Source organism: Parasteatoda tepidariorum, chromosome 2 (genome assembly GCF_982258835.1).
Source record: "Parasteatoda tepidariorum strain Cologne lab strain chromosome 2, Ptep-v5.0, whole genome shotgun sequence".
In the NCBI taxonomy this organism is placed as follows: domain Eukaryota; kingdom Metazoa; phylum Arthropoda; class Arachnida; order Araneae; family Theridiidae; genus Parasteatoda; species Parasteatoda tepidariorum.
In genome coordinates, this window is record NC_141756.1 from 106,844,755 (window position 1) to 106,863,668 (window position 18,914).

Sequence of the window (18,914 nt, forward strand, 5' to 3'; positions counted from 1 at the left end):
GCCCAATTGCACTAACAACTTAATAATTTAATTTTATATCCATGCCCCGGATGTCCCTAGCTGTTTTTGAGATAATAACGCTAACTCTACATTTTTTCCACCAGCTAGAGCTGTATGATATCCACTTTAGATATTAATTTCAGAACAGTTTGAACTCTTTTAAAGGGGTGTTTCCTACCTTAAGAGAGTATTTTGCATCTTGGGCTGGTGGTTGCAATGTTAAGCTTTCGTTGCAAAGAAAAGCATTGTAAATAAATAAACAATGTTTTTATTCTTGTCGCACATTTTGTGTTCTTGCCCTGAATATGTCACTTTTTATTTCATATTATAACCGTCGTTGAACAGCCGACCCAATTTTTGGGCTTACGACTACTAATGTTCAACTCCTCAGCCTTGTAATTTTGAACCCAATCCAGAAGACAAGGAAACTCCTGGATCACGTATTGGGAGAAATGTGCCTTCGTGGAGGACTTTTTGATGGAACTATCCCTCATTTGCGTTACATGGAGAGGTAGACCACGAGAACCTCTCACGGTTAGCCTGACGGCAAGGGGATTCTAACTCATGATCCGTCTACCACTGAGGATATTCCACGTCAGCACTGCGGTCGGAGCAAGCCGGATGCGGAATTCGTTTCGACCAGTAATGACTGGGATTCGTACCCGGTTTGCCTCATTGGAAGGCGAACGCTCTATCCCCTGAGCCATCGCGACTCTGAATACGGCACTTCTAACGAATCCAAAACGAAGTGTTTTAATAAGATGTTAATTCAGTAGTAGTAGTACAAGTATTTAACATCGCACTATAGAGCTCCACAATGAGCTATTGGCGACAGTCTGGAAAACATCCCTGGAGAGAACCGAAAAATATGACATCATAATCTCGATCCTCTGCAGAGGGGATGGCTTCTAGTCGAGACGAGTTGAGTCGAGCACTTTACGGTAAAACAGTTTAACGAAGACCGATAACGCGCACCATTGATCGTTGTGGTCATTATCATTATGATCATGATCATTGTGGTCATCCACCCGCTCACTGCCAATGATGCTTTACTTCGATGATCTACTAGGAACCCTGTCTTATGATCTGTCCACTGTGGACGTTAGTTCTACCCGTACCATCAATAATTAAAAGTCTATTACATGAGCCTATAATCACATGCCTCGATCTACAAATCCCTAGCGTCTCCTGAAAATCCCAACAAATAACCCAACATTCCTGACTGGCACCCAATATTTTAATAAAATTTAAAGATATTATACTACAAGCCAACCCAGAAGACAAGGGAATTCCTGTATTAAGCATTGAAACAATAACTACCTTTTTTGAGGATTTTTGGATGGAACTAATCTTCAATTGCGTTACATGAAGGGGAAAAGCACGAAAACATCCCATGTCAGTCCGACGGCAAGGGGAATCCAACCTATGATCCGTCCACCACCGAGGATATTTCACTTCGGCTCTGTTATAGGTGCGAGCCAGCAGTAGAATTCAAACTAACCTGCCATCGGTTGGATTTGAACTTGGGTCAGTTCATTGGAAAGCGAGCACCCTGAGCCGCCGCGGCTCACTTGACTTAAGTGTGTGCCACTCCGGCTGTTGCACAAGTGTGGATTGAAAAAAAAAACGTACAAGGCGTTATTGTTAATAAATTAGCCTAGGCTTAGTCTAGCTAACTAGTCTAACATGGTGTACAAATGATTACATGATATGTTAGGCTACACACGATATTTCAGTCAAATATTTAGTATGTACTTACTTTTATCCTACGAATGTTAAAATCCAAATCACTGTACATTTTAATAAGAAGTAAAAGCCAAATTGAGAAGAAGTTTATTTTCTTAATCGAACCACAAAACAATAGACGAGAGCAATGGATATTCTATCTGTCCCGCACGATTCTTTGACTTGCTAAAAACCGTATTTAAAGCATCGAAAAATGACATCTGATGATCCTTTTAGCGATAAAAATATGCAATAAATAATTTTTCTTCTCAAGGATATTTTGGTTATTTCTTTCAACTTCGGTGTTTAAGATTAAAAAGAAGAGAGATTCAAAGGTGAGGATTAATTGCTCGTAAAATAATTTTTTTTACAAACAGCTTGACATTGACCTGTATTTATTTGATAACACATCTTCCGTCTCGTATACAGCACCGTATATTTCAATGGAGTATGCTCTAATCTCAACTCTTTTATGTTGATTGAAATGAAGAAAGAGTGCGTTAACGATTAGATAAGATTCCGTCTTATCCGATAAAATATAGAATAATAATAATAAAAAACAATTTTTTTAAAAAAAAAGCGGAATATATTAATAGGTATTATTTCAAGGTGAGTAAAAGAAAGAAAAAAAAACTGCTGCTTTCAGAAAAATTCAGCAAAAAGTGGCAAAAAAATTTTTTTTCAAGCAAACTTAAAAAAAGACGACACTATACCAAGGAGGAATTTTTTCTTCTTAAATTCTGTTTTATCTATTGGGATTTTTAAATTTTGAGAAAATTAAGCTCACGTAAATCGTTTCAGGTTTCCATAGCAACAGCCCTCTGCGAGATTACTTAGACTAGCTAAGAGTAGACTAGCTAAGAGTACGAACTAGTAAAACCTTACTTTTAAACAATTCTAATTTTGTAAATTTTAAATCAAATTAAAAACTCATCATCATCATTATAATCGGCCAGAAAGCCCAATGTGAGCCAATGCCTTCCTCTGAAGATTTCTCGATGACGACTTCAGATTTAATTTTGATCTTTAATTCTTTTCATTAATTGCAAGAAAATCAGACTCCACTGAGTCAGCCCATCTCAACTGCGGCCTTCCCCGATTTCTTGTTTCAGTAAGTCTAAAACGCAGTATCTTTTTTTTTTTTTTCGTGATCACTCATTCGAATCACGTGGACCATCCAATTCATTCTATTTGAGCCGCAATGGCTCAGGGGATAGAGCACTGTTTCTCAACGGGGGCGATACCGCCCCCCTGGGGGCGTTGGGAGTATGCTGAGGGGCGGTGAACTTGTTTTGGGCGGTAGGTATGTTTTGGGCGGTAGGGGGGCGATGAGCATGTTTTGTCATTCAAATTTAATTTTGAAACTTGCAAATAAAATTATTAAAATAAATTTATTTAATAAATAAAATTAATCTAATATTAATATAAAAGAAAAAATAGATTAAATTAATATAATAAATTAAGATTATCTGATACACCTTTTGCACCACCAATAAAACAAACTTATACGACACCTATTCTCCGATCCTAACCAACACAGCGCAGCGCATGAGTCAGTAGTTTTTACCTCTGATTCATTCAAGCTATTTCGCGAATGGCTCTGACTCATTCAAGCCATTTGACGCAAATCCAAGTGCATGAGCTTTCGGTATGAATGCTTGATTTGGCCCATATTTCTTGGCCCATATTTATTTTCGTTACCTTCCTTACAGTTTTTTCCCCAGTTTCGATTCGATCTCATTGTTTATTTGTCCAGGTATGTGCGCGAATTAATTCTTTACTATAAATTATTCATTAATTTGGAGAAATAGTTGATTTTCTTTCATCGTTTGTAGTTTGCTGGCACCAACAATGTTAGTTAACAAAAAGAAGTGTCATCAGTCATCAATACCGTGCCACGTACTTGAAGTCTAGATTTGTTCAATCGCTGTTGAACTCTCAACTGCCCATGTGTTTACTTTGTAACAAAGTTTTATCTAATGAGATAATGAAATCTTTCCGTTAGCAGGAGCATTTGCAAAAAACTCATCCTGACAAACAAAATAAAAATTTGTCATTTTTCACGAACATCGAAGACAAGTTTCTGAAGGCACCTTCGGTCTCAGGGTTGCTAGCAACCTCATCACAAAAATGCGACGATGGTTCGATAGCTTCTCTTAATATATCAAAATGTATTGCTAATTCTGGGAAAGCTCATACAATAGGTGCTGAGTTGATACTGCCGGTTGTCAAGGAAGTTTTAGAAACAGTTTTACATCATCCAGCCACATCCATTGTAATAAAAAATATCCCATTAAGCAACGATACAGTGCGGGAACGAAAGGGTGAGATGGCTGAAGACGTTGAAGTTTTTTTATGCTAACTTATGATATCCAACGAATTTTCGCTTCAAGTTGATGAATCAACCTTGCCATGCAATGTAGACTTTACTGTAGGCGTAGGTCCGGTTTGTAAAGGTAGGAGAAAGTGTTCAAGAGATGCTTTTTGCAAGAAGCTTGATCGTAGATACCAAAGGTAAATCTATTTTTAATACTGTCAAAGATTATTTTACAGAGTAAAACATTTCTCCTGTGAATATTATGTCGATTGCCACTGATGGAGCTCCTGCAATGATGGGTCGACATCGTGGGTTTATCGCCCTTTTGAAAAGTGAAATACCAGATATTTTAGCTGTTCACTACGTGATTCACAGACAGCACTTAGTAGGAAAAACTCTCAGTGACCGTTTGCATCAGCTATTGCAATATGTCATATTTGTTGAGAACAAAATTCCCAGTAATGCTCTCAACGATTGATTATTTAGACAGCTGTGTATGATGAAGAATTCAATCGCTTGCTACTACACACCGAAATTCTCTGACTTTCCAAAGACGTCAGTCTCAATAGGTTTTGGAATCTTTTTGACTCTGTGCTTGAATTCCTCTAAAACAGAGATGTAGCTCTGCGAGATAGATTGCTAGAATTTAAGAAAGACTTCGGCGGATTTATTTGTAAAATTTAATGGCATTAATTTATAACTTCAAGGCGACAAGCTCAATTTGATATCTACAAAATCAGTCATTTCTGCCTTTCTGAAAAAACTCATTTTGTGGAAGCAGAATTTCGGTTGGAATGAGTTCAGCAAAGCAGGAGAAATTCGCTCTGATGATGCATAAGAATATTGTCAACACCTTGACTCTTTGCACGTTCCGATCGCTTTAAAGATGTTTTGTTCCCTGGAAGTCCCTCAATAGGTTATTGTGTTATGAACCCTTTTGTGAATATTGAAACAGCAGAGGTTCAGATTTATGAGGAATTGGTCGAACTTTCAACTAATGAAACTTTGAAGTGGTGATCGTCTCACAGAATTTTAGCTTCAAGGTAACATCAGTCGCCTCTACCCTGGACTGCGGACTATCGTTAAAACAATTTCAAATGCTTTCCCGTCCTCCTACCTTGTCGAATATGAATTCAGTGCTGAACAGATCTTGTCACAAAAAAAAAAAATCAACTCGAAATTGTGCAACAAGGAGACTTGCATCTTCACCTCACTAATAGTATTGAACCGATCGTCAAGAAACTAATGTTTCGTTGATACTACTTTTTAGTGTAAAAAAATTATTTTGGGTGTTTTTTTAATTATCTAATTAAGAATAAATGATTCTTTTAAGGCATAGGTTTCCTTGCTGTGTATTCTTTTCATTACCGCATTTATTTTATTTTTAACAAATAGACTGAGATTACCTGCCGTGAGAAAAAGTATCGAGTTAATGTACACATTTTTTTTGAAAACCAAATTTAATTCTTAATAAATTGCTTAATGTTGTCTCATATAATGCAGCACACCTCCCTCCGTCACCATGCTCTAAATAACTGGATTTTCACAAAGGGGGGCGTTGAAATGTTTTTTTGCTCCTTAAGGGGGCGGCAGCGTTAAAAAGGTTGAGAATCAATGGGATAGAGCGTTCGCCTTCCAATGCGGCGAACCGGGTTCCAATCCCAGTCGATACGAATTCCGCATCCGGCTTGCACCGACCACAGTGCTGACGTGAAATACCCTCAGTGGTAGGCGGATCACGGATCAAGAGTCCCCTTGCCGTCAGGCTAACCGTGGGAGGTTCTCGTTGCCTTCCTCTCCATGTAACGCAAATGCGGGTTAGCTCCATCGAAAAGTCCTCCACGAAGGCAAAATTTCTCCCAATACTCGATCCTGAAGTTCCCTTGTCTTTTGGATTGGGTTCAAAATAACAAGGCTACGGAGTTGAACATTAGTAGTCGTAAACGCATAAAATTGGGTCGGCTGTTCAACGACAGTTATAAAGTAAAATAAAACTCATTCTATTTATTTTTATGTAAATTAAAAACTAAAGTTTCTTATAACAGTTCTACGTGTAAATATGCATAAAATATTGGTATTTTTAGAGTGGGGCCGTTCAAATACAAAGTATTATTTTGGACTTTGTAACGCATATTTTGTACGTTATATTAGTATTTATTACTTAATTATACTGCTTGGTAATTACTTATTTTTTTGAATGTCTACGATGAGGATTACGATTATTAAAAATTCACCACACAATTAACGGTAAATAACCCAACAAACCATTAAATTTCAAACGCTGAAAAATCATTACAAAGTATCAAAATGCAAATAAATTATTGCAAGATTACTTTCTCACTGTGCAATCAGCCATAATTTGTTTGTATTTTAATATTTTGAAGAGAAAAAAAAAGGTTTTTCCATTTGAAAGACAAACCAATACCCACGCATGTGATCTATGACGTCCGCACCAGCTAATCTTTATCAATTTTTATTGATATGGAGTATTAAAGTTGAACTAAGTTTCTCTACATAACTTAGAATGTTAATTAACGTTAAGTTTATTAAATATAGCACGTCGAATTTTTTAAAATATAATTTTTTCTAGTCTACTTCCTTTACCTAACTTAGATTTATTATTTGTTTATGCATTTTACTGTAACCGTGATATATTTTTGTTTTGTGTACCTGGCAAACTTCGATGTTCCACATGGCTTCGTGCCTGTCTTTGTGTTACGTAAGAAATATAGAGTGAAAGAATTGAAATCTTTGTGAAAGAATATAGAATGTGTCACTTAGAGGAATTGATACTTGACAGGCTTGGCTTACTCGAAATAGAATGGAAAGAATAGGCCATTTTTCATTGTAGGCCGGCTTTTCTTTGCAACCCGGCTCACATGAAAACCATGGGGTTTTATATCTTAAAATGATGATAGTAAAAATAATAAAACACTCTCTTGTATAAATTGGAAATGTGGCTTATTATTATATTACTCCAAGTCTTTCAAAGGAATAGTAATTAAAGAAAGGATTTTTTTCTTTGATAATAACTCATTTTGCAAGTCAATACACTATCCAGATTTTACCGAAAAATTACAAATAGTGTTTATATGTATGCAACTCAGGCAAAAATGCAAATTACAACTTTCATTTTGAAAAGAACAGAACAGCAACTAACAAAATTTGGTTTATTTCATTTCAAGCTATGAGTAGTCACTTTTTTTCAAAGAAGTCTCAGAAGACTGAGTTTTAAGACTTAACCGAAGAAAATTTCATGAAATATTGTTCAAACATTTAAAGTTTGAATAAAATAATTATTTCATTATATTAAACAATGTGAACAAAAATATCTTACTTGATTGCCTTTCAAACTCATTTAATAGACTCTTGAATGATTAAGATCTTACACTTAATACCTAAAGGTGTTCCGTAGAGACCATCCTTAATATATGTTTTTAGAATCCTTGTCAAATATTAAAAATTAGACGAAATCAAACGCGAAAATCACTTTCTCTGAACAAACATAATCTTTTTTTCAAAAGATCTGGATTCTTGATATTTAAAATATTTGAGGATAGATGCAATCTGGAAAGTATGGTACCAATAGTTAAAACAGGCAGGGGTCTGTCCAGACATTTTGTGAAAGGTCCGTTTTTCGTGAAATTGTGAAAAAATTACTCACATTTTTTCAATCAGGGTCCGCTTTTATGAATTTGTGCAAATAGGGTCCGTTATTGCAAAAAAAAAACTTTTTCAAGGAGTTTTTAAATTGTAAAGACATACATGATAATGCTCAACACTGTAAAATTATAATTAAAAAAATTAAATTTTAAAAAATAAACAACAATTGCTGCTTCTAAATTAGAGATGCAACATACAAATATTTGGTATTTAGCCTATACTGCTGAACGCAGAATATTAATTTCGGACGCGAATAATGGAAGAATCGTCTGCCGAAGACAAAACTTAATTCGTTTACATCCATCTTTCTTGTTTTCTGCCCTGGAAAGGGTTTATTCGATTCACAAAATAATAATGACGATAAACAAATTTGTGAAGGGTCTGATTAAAAGAAAAATCATTTTGTGAAGGGTCCGTTTTTAAGTTAAAATATTTTGTGAAGGGTCCGTTTTTATGGAAAGATATTTTGTGAAGGGTCCGTTAACGGACCCAAATTTCTTCTAAACAGACCCCTGACAGGAGAGCAGTCGAAAGTAATAACCTTTTAATGTCACTTACAGCATATTTCGCTAAAGGCATTTCAAGAAATTTTTAATCAAATCGAAAATATTTACAAACAATTGTAAAATTCGTTTAAAGGTAATTAATTCTATTTAAATAATACTATTTCTTAATAATTATTTATTATTACTTTATTTAATAGTCAAATTTGAAAAAAATTCGAGCTCAAAATTCTAGTTCAAAATTTGAACAAAATCGTTTGCATAGTTTGAAAAAGCGTACATTTAAAATTTAATCAATTTTTTTAACTAATGTAACAAGTTCCGTTATAAATTTTGTGAAAACCACCATTAGGAAACTTACTCTTTTTTGGTATTTTATACGTTCTTTTTATCGAAATGCCCTGCAGTAAGTACTTCTGAAATCATTTATCTTTCATCGGTCAGATAAGTAAAATAACTAACGCCTGTGTGAGAAGTACAGGTAAAAATAGTAACGGTGCTTAAAATGTTTCAAAAATAGAAAACGAATGGTCCTCGTGAGAGAGATTCGAATCATTAACTTATGAAAAACGTAGAAAGATTACTTTAACCAAATAACAGTCACTAGAAATAACATTGTTGGTTGCTACAGAAAAAAAATGAACAAAAGGGTTGCTTTTCTGTAGCTTAAAGCATGAAAATATTTGCCAGAATAAGAACAAAAATACGACTGAAATTTTATAAAATGAATTAATTGTCATACTATGATCCAATAGTCCATTTACTTTTTATATAAACGTTAGAGTTCTAGCACTAAATTATTATATAAAAAAAAATTTGTTTATTTGCAGAAAATTAGATACTTTTAATTACTATAACTCATTCAAAAAAATACTTTTTCATAAAAAAAAACCTTCCTTTTTTTAAAAGAAATTTCCATTATATCAATAATTGATAAAAGGGTTATTAGGGGTAAAAGGGTTGATTTTATTGATATAATTGACTATTAAAAATAGGTTTTTTTTAAAATCATGCGGAATTTTGTAGCAATAAACGTTGAAATGGCGATCGAGAAACAAAACAGACTTACAATGGAATTTGTGCAAATTGTACGACTTAAAAAATGATAATTCAAATAAGCAATTCAAAATGTTAAATTTTTTTTTATTTTTTATTTTTTTTAAATTCTGTGTTTTGGAGTTTTCGAAGGCAGCAGGTTTTCAACCCAATTTATGCCTAAAAAAGCATAGCTAGGAGTACAGAAAAGTCTCCCAAAAGTCTTTTTTTTTCCTGAAAATAGTTGCTTAAAGCCTTTTCAGGCAACAACAAAAAAAAGGTGGCATAGTCGCCTAGTGCCGAAAATAGTTGCATTTTAGTCGCTTGCGGCAACCCTGAATATATTTTAATAAATAAACTACCGAATTAATAATTTAAGTCTGCAAAACAAATTTAAAATTTAAACAAAGCAGTGTTAATGAAATAAATAATAACAATGGCAGAGAAATAATAATAATATAATAGCGACAAAATTATGCTTGTTTATTAAATGTCGCAATTCATTATAACCCGTGGTCAAAAAAAACTATATTTTTGTAGTTTACTTCAACTTTTTTTTTAAATGTAGTGACTACAAACTATTTTCAAAATGTAGTCTCGCTCCTTCATCACTTTAAGGAACCGAACTTTGTTTCAGAAATTTATTTGCACCTATGTTCAAAATTGTTTTGAATAAAAAATTGGCTTATATCAAACATGAAGAATTACTTAGAAATACTAATGCATGTTTACATGGGCCAGTTTCTTATTCTAAAACATTTTTTTCGAATTCGTTCATTTAATTCAACTTTTTATGCCCTTCTCGACAGCGAATATTTTAATTTAATTAATGCTAGGAAAATATCAAATACTTGTTAATTTCGTGAAGCGTTTAATGCTCTTTCATTTTTTCTAAGAAATTAAATGCATCGAAAATATGTTCCCGTCCTTTAAAATAAAATAAATGTTTCACGAGAGCGCATGTGAAAGTGCAACATAAGTGATAAATTATATATTATTCGTAATAGCTAACTTAAATATTGGCTATACGTATTTCAAACAACGCAATTCTTGTTAACTCGCAGTCCTAGGGGCATTTTAAATTGCGTCCATTGTTTGACCCGCGAAGAATTGTACGCATCAAATTCGAAAAATTAGTTGTGTTAGAATCCTGTTCATATACTAAACTAACGTAAAAAGTAGTAGTCAGGAATCTCTACAGCATTGCACTACTTTCTTAAAAAAATAGTACACTACACTACAAACTACAAAAAAGTAGTACTTGTAGGGCGCCACTACCCTTGATACTCGATGAATATAGAAATCAATTTTTTATTTATTTACATATTGATAGTTTAAAGAATAAAATTTCTTTTACTGAAATCAAACTTACCATAATTTTCTCCAAGAACTGGCAAAAATGTGATTTTTTTGTTAACCCTTCCTGGGATGCATAATTAAATTTCATTGAAACACAAAAACTTTAACAACCGCGAAACTAATTCGCAATCAAAAAGGTGATAAATTTATTTTTTTTATCTTCAGCCGAAAGAATACGTTGCTGCAAAAAAACAATAATTTTATTGTGATTAGATTTTCGAAGAAAGCGTTAAGATAAATATATAATCGTTCCAAAACTCATGCGAAATTTAAATCTTTCTCAATCTTTTAAAGTTCTAGAATGACACTATTAGAATGATGAGTGATCTTATCTGTTTTATTCCCCACGAAAAATAACAGTTTTCCAGATTGAAAATATTTAAAACAATAATCAAGAAATTTCTTTTCTCATTCGAACTGGAAGAAGAAATAATATTTATGTTTCAGAACAAGCTTTGATAGTGGAAAGTATTTATTTTTACTAGCATTATCGTTTGACGCACTTAAAACGCTTGCTTCTCTTTCGTTAAAATTGATTAAAGCGTATAATACGAACATAATTTACGTAATTTTTTTGAAGGAAAATCAGGAAGGAATGAAACACCTCCACTTTCGTCATGCAAATATTACGTAAGCAACTAACGGGGGTTTGTGATTTGCCAATTTTTGCTAACATGGGGGTGGAAGGGGAAAGAGCAATGATGACGCAAAACATTAAAAGATTCCTGAAGAATTATTCTACGATACTTAATATTTTACAAAATGAAACAAAGCGTAGATTTTGTTTAATATAATATTACAACAATTATAATTTGACTTCAATCCTAAAATAAGATTATTATTAAAAGAAGTTAAAAACCGGAAGTTGAGAATTTCATGAGAGGAGGAAAAATAAAAAAAAATGTCACACGAGTCTCAAAAATTGTAATGCAGCGTATAATGTTTTTTTCTTTTTTTGATACAAAATTCAGACTACGCATTCTAGTTTTTTTTTTTTCCCCAAATGGCTAAAACGAACGATTCAAGCGATAGGAACATTTACTTTCAAATTTTAATTGATTTGTAAAACTAATAATTTAATAAGTTCATCCTTTTTTATAGTTAACAGTTTTAATTTATTATTTTGGAAGTTATTATACCAGTAGAAATAAAAATTATAAGAAGTATTTTTGAAAAAAAATGCTCCAATGCAAAAATTCTCCAATTAAAGAAACATTTCGTTTACTTTTGCTTCTTGTTAAAATTTCGGATTTTTCCTTTTTTTCTTCTTTTTTTTATAAATTTTTAACTTGATTTTCTATTGATACGTAATTTACTTTATTTATTTATTTGCTCTTTCTTTCTAATTACTTATATTTTATTGATTATTCGCAAACTAATTCCTTTAATAATATCCGGAGAATGATTTCCAGAAAATGATTACTTTACTTTTTTAAGAAAGACAGATATTCAAACACTCGTATAATATAAAATACAAATGTATGTTTCAGAGAATATTTCTTAATTTATTAAACCAAAATTTGTCCCGCAGTGGACTGATCGTTAAGACACGGTTCCCAGCAGATCACCGAAGTCAAGCATCACTGGCTGCGGTCAGTGTGCGGATGGGTGACCACTTGGATCAGTCTGCGTAGGGACTGAGGGAGTGCGGTATTTGTCCTGGTTAAACTGTTCTACCGTAAAGTGCTCGACTTCGCGTGCAGGTTGTCGGGCTACCGAAGCGGGGGTGCCATCCCCTCTGCAGAGGATCAAAATTGTGATGGCATGTCTTCGGATCATCCTCAGGGATGTTTCTCAGACCGTCGCCGTTAGCCCATTGTGCAGCTCTAGTGCGACGTAAATGAACACAAATAAAGCAAAATTGAACTAAATTTAAGTTTAATTACTTAACTAAACCTATTTTCTTAAATTACTTTATTAAACCTCAGGTTTCATTAATTTATAGAACCTAGGACAAAAATTAAAAACGGGGAAAATGTGGATTTTAAAGAAATGAGCTCGCATCAAATATTCTTAATTTTTGGAATTTATTTTTATTAATAGAAAATCTCTGTCTCATAAGAAAAATATCAATGCTTACAAATCGTAAAAGTAGCAGCAAAAATGTCGCGATTAGTATTCAAAAGAAAAATCGAAATTTAAAAATGTATGTGAAACCTATCTTTCAGAGTTCACAGAAGGAAAAAAAAAACTGAAAGTTCAGATACCTCGTCATACTAGGGTTGAAGGTTAAAGAAAGATTTGTCATGCTGATTCCATCAGAGAACAAAGAAATAGGTTTAACATTAGCTTGAGAGGAGAACTATGACGAACATAAAGCTTGATATTTAAGTTTTATATATATATCACAATAAAGACGATAAAAAAGGATAAAAAGAAAAGAGAGAAAAACGATGAAAATTAATAAGTTTTATTTACTGCGCATAAGCTGCAAGTATACAGAACTCATAAAATAAGTTTTAAAAAAAGAGAATCATGGAAAGTAATATAAGATTAATAAAAAGAGAAGAAGAAAAATTATTATGATAAAATATTTTTAAAAACATTTGAAAACAATTTTATTTTAAAAAAAATGAATAGAATAAAAAATATTAAAAAGCCGAGAAACAAAATTATGGAAAGGTATAATTTCGTCATCAGCTCACACGATTATATCCGCAAAAAGGAGTGCTTTCTAATATTGTATTAATATAGTCAACAAAGCAAAAGATATCTATACAATAGTATGAGGAGCACTAAAAAAATTGAAACGAAAATCGACCACATGTAAAATATATACGAAATCAAACATATTAAGCAAAAAAATAGATAATAAAACGTAAGAAAAATACAAAACTCAAAACGTTAATCTATAAAGCGAGTAGTGAATTCATATAAACTTAACACGTTCCGGAATCTTTCTAGAATGATTTAAAATATTTTTTGTAATAAGTTCGTTAGATTACAAAATATGAAAACAGAAGCGCAAATAGATGTTAGAAGCGTAAATAGAGGGATCTTTTATTGGGAGTTCTTACTGCAGTACTGGATTGGCCCCAAAATGAATGTGCGTAAGGTAATAATAATATACTGGATAATTTAAAGTTTATAATTAATAAGGTTGATTATTTATTAATAAATTATTTACCCGATTAACTTTTTCATACAAATGCAAAACAAACAAAAGGTAATTTGAAACTTAACCAAACACGCACTTTAAATTTAAAAATTGGAAATATAACTAGGACTGTTGAATTTTGTTATTTTAATACTGATTCACCTTACGCCAAATTAAGTTTAATAGCTTACATTGGATTTCAACTAGTGATTGATTTTGTGAAACATGTTGTAATGCAAATTCAGAGAAAACTGATAACTTTTTTTTCTGATTTTAAAAGCTACTTGTCCTTACACATTTCTCCTGAAATCAAGGTTAAAGATTGTGATAAAAGCACTGATAAAAAAGTTATAAATAAAAATAAGAAAAGAAAGTTATAAATAAAAATAAAGAATGTAAAAATTTTAAAAAAAAGGAGAAAAAGAATGTTTAATCGAATAACAATAAACAAAACAAGGAAAATATTCATGCAAATGTTGAAGAAAATAAATTTTGGATACAAAAATAAGAATATAAAAAATGTAAACAAGGTGAACTTAAAAATAAAAAACAAACATAAAATTAAAAATTTAAATAGCAAAACTGAAAATCTTGAATTGTTCTTGAGACTTATTATAATAATGGGGGCCATTGCAAGACGATGAAAAAAAATTCCCAACTTCAGGGAATTTTGACCATTTTTTTTCCAAATATTTTGCTATTGACATGACAAATATAAAACATAAATAAAGAGAAATAAAAACAATACGAAAGTCTTAAGAATAACGACCACTATATAAAGAATAAACAGAATAAGGACCACTGTGTCATTTTTTTTACAAAACGAAGATATACAATACTGAAATCTCTAACTTCAGATTAAATATTTTCCTATAACAAAAAAATGTCATCTCCTATTTTTATACGTCATGTTTTTGAAGAAGAGTATTTATTGGTGAAAGACTGTCATCAAAAAATATAAAGAAATAAATGACTTCAACCTAACAGAATTTCAGAAAAAGTCATTATTTAAAAAAAAAAATCATCTAATTGTAAAGTAAGCTCACAAAAATTTATTTGTAGCGAAATTATGAGTTGAATTTTTGTCATTTTTACATAAGTGCGTTTTTTATATTTCATATTACTTTTAAATATTGCTTCTATGTTAAAATTACAAATTTTATTCTTTTCAATGTTAATCGTGTTTTAAACATAGGGAAGGTTTTACCACACAGATACGTTTTTTAAACAATTTTAGAGAGTATTGAAAAATTTTCGGAGAGGTGGGATGTAACATAAAAAAGTAACATCAAAAGTAAGGATGTAACATCTTTTTTATGTTATTCCTTTATCTAATTTTTTTTTTACTTGATTATTGAAAACTAAACACTTACTTACATTTTAATATTCACATCCTGTCTTTTCATCGATTTTTAGTTCAAAGTATGCATAAATTAACTTTTTAACGTTGCTCCTTTATTAACTGTGACTAAATATACTTTTCCCTCGATCTATTTAATAGAGTAATTGTAATTCCTCCTTTTTCCCTAAGACAAAACATTATTACGGGACTATTAGCAAAATTTTTTCCTATTTTTATTCGAGAACAGTTCGATTTGTGGATAACTTGAATGCTAACTCTTCATGAATATGCCTCCAATAAATATTATTTACGTGTAACCTATTGCCTGACACTACACTAATTAATTAATGCAGACGAAGCAATGAAATCTGGCATCCAACAACAAACAATTGACCTAATAAATCGAATCAAGTAGCGTTTTTTTACAGGGTATCTGCTACATTTTAGATATTAAAATTCATGACTTTTCAAGACTTTCCATGACTAATTCCAAGAATTTTTCATGACTTACGAAGTTACTGTTTTCTCCGAAAAAAAGACAACAATAAATTTAAAAAAGCATTATAATAACATTAATTGAAATGATAGGTATAACCAAAATTGTTATATATTGCAAATATGACATGCAAAATTGCAAATATGACAGTGAGTGGGGATTTTGTTACAAATTTAGACATTCAGAACCCCATGAAATAAAAGGGGAATTTGGATTGAAATTTCCACCTTAAAAATTAGATTTTTCGGCGATCTAAATCCATGACTTTCCATGATTTTTTTAAATAAATAGTTAAAATCATGACATTTCATGACAAATTTTGTTCAATACCGAAATTCATGACTTTCCAGGTGCGCAGATACCCTGTTTTTATCACTGAGCGGTCATTCTAACATTTAAAGGTAAACATTAAAATTTTAATGGAGCTATTTTTAAATTGATTTTTAGTCTAATCAAAGGGTGAAGACATTTATTGTGAAAAAATGAAAAATTAACAGTTTAATGATGTTGTCATTGAAAATAAACCTAAAAAAGGCAACCCTTTCCCAAAATGAACGGAAGTACAGTTTTTGTAAATATAATAAAACAAAAAAAAAAAGAGTAAAACAATGAATGGTGCGTTCGGAGAAAAATGTAGTTGATCCCTGAAAGGCTTTCCATTCAAGATACTATCTTTATTATTGAGTAGTTAGTTAATTAATTAGTTCAGATGATATTTCAAGCAACGAATTTTGATCTGAAATTAATAGCTATTTAAATCAAATGAAATGCGTTTTTCTGACACTGATTGGTTGTTCTAACATCATAAGATCAAAATTGAACAATCATTTTTATCATTAGATTACTTTTTTTATTATTATTAAACAGGGTGCGTAGCCAAATTATTCAACAAAAAATAAGCACCTATTAAGCACTTTTTAAGCACTCAAAAAATATTTTTAAGCATTTTAAAAAAATATAATTGGGCAGGGTTGGAAGGTTTTTGACAATTGACGGTTTTATCTTGTTTCAACCATCATGTCAAAAAAAAAAAAAAACGTTTGGTATTGTTTTTGACAATTGTTAAAAATCATGAAGTTTTGAATCATATAAAACGAATGGCGTTTTCATACGCTATAGACTGACAAAACGCCAAAATAGATTGGGGTTGAATGAATTGTGAAAACGTTGAATAGAACAATGTGAACTGCGTCTTTTCGCATAATTCGAAGTGAAAATAAACATAGTAAAGGAAAAATCTCATTTTGAAAAGGGGTAAATTAAACACTTCTTAAAAACGCCCAATGAAAAAAAGCACTTTCAAGGGCTTTTAAAAAACGAAAATAAGCACCTTTAAGAACTTTTTAAAAACACTACGCACCCTGTTATAAATCATTCTCTTTATGGAAAAAATTTCCGTCTGAATCGAAGAGTTTAACTAAACTTTAACACAAATTTATTATGAATTAGATAGTGTAAAAACAAGCTATTTTATTAATCAAAATAAATAATAATAATTTTGTAATTAACACAATGCAACTTCGACCCGTGTAAATTATTAGGTAATGGCTTAAAAAAGTTATCTATTTTAGACTTTTAAACTAATAACTTTTTCATTAATAACTTTTAAAGTTATCTTTAAAAGTTATTTATTAAGTTATCAATTATTCGGCATTAACTGAGAAAGGCAGTTATAAAGTATGAAATTAAATAATTTATTATTCAATATTATTAAAATTTTTTGAATGAGGCAACTTCAGTTGAAATATTCTAAACAATTTTATGTACTTCAGGCATATATGTTTTTCCTGCAAATTAAAATTTTTCTATTAATTTGAAATTAATTTTTAAAAAAAATTGCTAGAAATTAAACACAAATATGAGTTTTGAAATAGTAATAGTTGTGAAATAGAAAATAAAATAAGTCTTTAATACAATCTGTATACTAGGTATAGAACTAAAAATAAATGAAATGTTATGACATTAAGTACAAACATATTAGTTTTAAACAAATGTCAGTAAAGATCTCCGTAAAAAATATCAATAAGCATTAATTTACTTGAAAACCACCTAAATGTTTTAGGTATACAACATGTTAGTAATGAAATATTAATAATCCATTACATAAAATGTAAAAAATTTTATTTTAATCGATACATAAAAAAAATTTATAATACAATACATTAAAATCAATATTGTATTATTTTTCATTTTATGTAGATATTTTGATTGGAAAGTGCCATTAATCTTGTTACTATGCGTTCTCTAAATTCACAGCTCAAAATATTCTCCAAGAAAACAAAAATAAAAATATTAATTCCTCCAGAACGCAACTGACTCGGATCGAAGTTATAAATAAAACTCTGAACAAAAAATCCTTGCTGCCAACCACTAAGAACTAAATTCCGATGAGCAGACGATGACAAACAGGATGTTATTGTATAATAAGCAAAATCGTTTGGCTAAGAATGTTAGATATAGGTATTATTATTGTTTTTTACCTTTCGGGAACTCGAGTTCAAAGGATGCAGTTCGCGCAGTCTTCTCAGGATGTATGGTTATGGTAGAAGAAGATCGATGTAACATAGCCTCGAAACCAGGAGAATTCCGTTCAGATTCTGGGAAGGCTGAGAGTGGGAGCTTCATTCATAAATAGAAGTCACTCCACTCAAAAACCGCGAGTGTGTGTGTGATCGGAATAATTCATACAATAATCATGTAAACTTAATGTTAACAACACTTCTAATAAAAAGGTCTAATGACTGCATGGTTATAAAACCTTGTCTTTAGATAATGCCTTAATTCCGTATATTATGTAGTTGACTTAATATTGCTCTTACATAAAGTAAAAAAGAAATTATATTTTCCTGTTTTTTTATGAAAAGTAAAATAAAGAAAAATGTTAAAATTATCGCTCAACTAAAAACAATTTGCATTTCAAAAAAATTTTAATCTCATGAAATGCCTTACTGTAATAGTTGCTTCATTTCTTTAGAATTATAAAAAAATCAAAACCAGCAAAAAATGCTAGGTTGTATAATAAATAACTTTTAACGTCGGATTCAAATTACTGCCACTTCTGAAATTAAAATCCGCCATTTAAAAAAAAAAATGTCAATAATTAACCTTTACCTGTCGGATTCAAATTAACAACTAATATTCGTTCTTACATTAGAATCCATAACTCAAACAAATTAGCTTTTGCTCTAAAAAGTATATTTAAAAAGGAAAGCTAAATTTTCACTCGCAAATTGGCGACCAAATATTTAGAGCTGGCGAGTACGTTTTGTCTTTTAAAATGCCGTTTCTCAAAGATCAAACTACCGTATTTGACACGACTTCCGTAAACTTACGAGACCACGGACTCAAAACTTACTAGACCTGATTTGGACAGAATA

General features: G+C 31.1%; 1 protein-coding gene across 5 annotated transcripts in view; it reads right to left on the reverse strand.

Annotated features, from left to right (window-relative positions):
- LOC107446777 (inositol hexakisphosphate kinase 1) overlaps positions 1-18,914 on the reverse strand; it is a 55,830-nt gene that overhangs the window by 17,116 nt on the left and 19,800 nt on the right. The window contains exon 1 of one of the 5 annotated variants that reach the window (XM_043053155.3): positions 18,018-18,154. The exons of 2 other annotated variants lie outside the window; for them this stretch is intronic. Coding sequence is in view for 2 of the 3 variants with exons in the window: in XM_043053153.3 (XP_042909087.2) it covers positions 1,760-1,798 (39 nt within the window). In the remaining variant the exon portion in view is untranslated. Of the gene's footprint in view, positions 1-1,759; positions 2,147-10,615; positions 10,640-18,017; positions 18,155-18,914 lie in introns of those variants that run through there. 2 more of the 5 variants (XM_043053151.3, XM_043053153.3) reach the window with 2 other exon arrangements.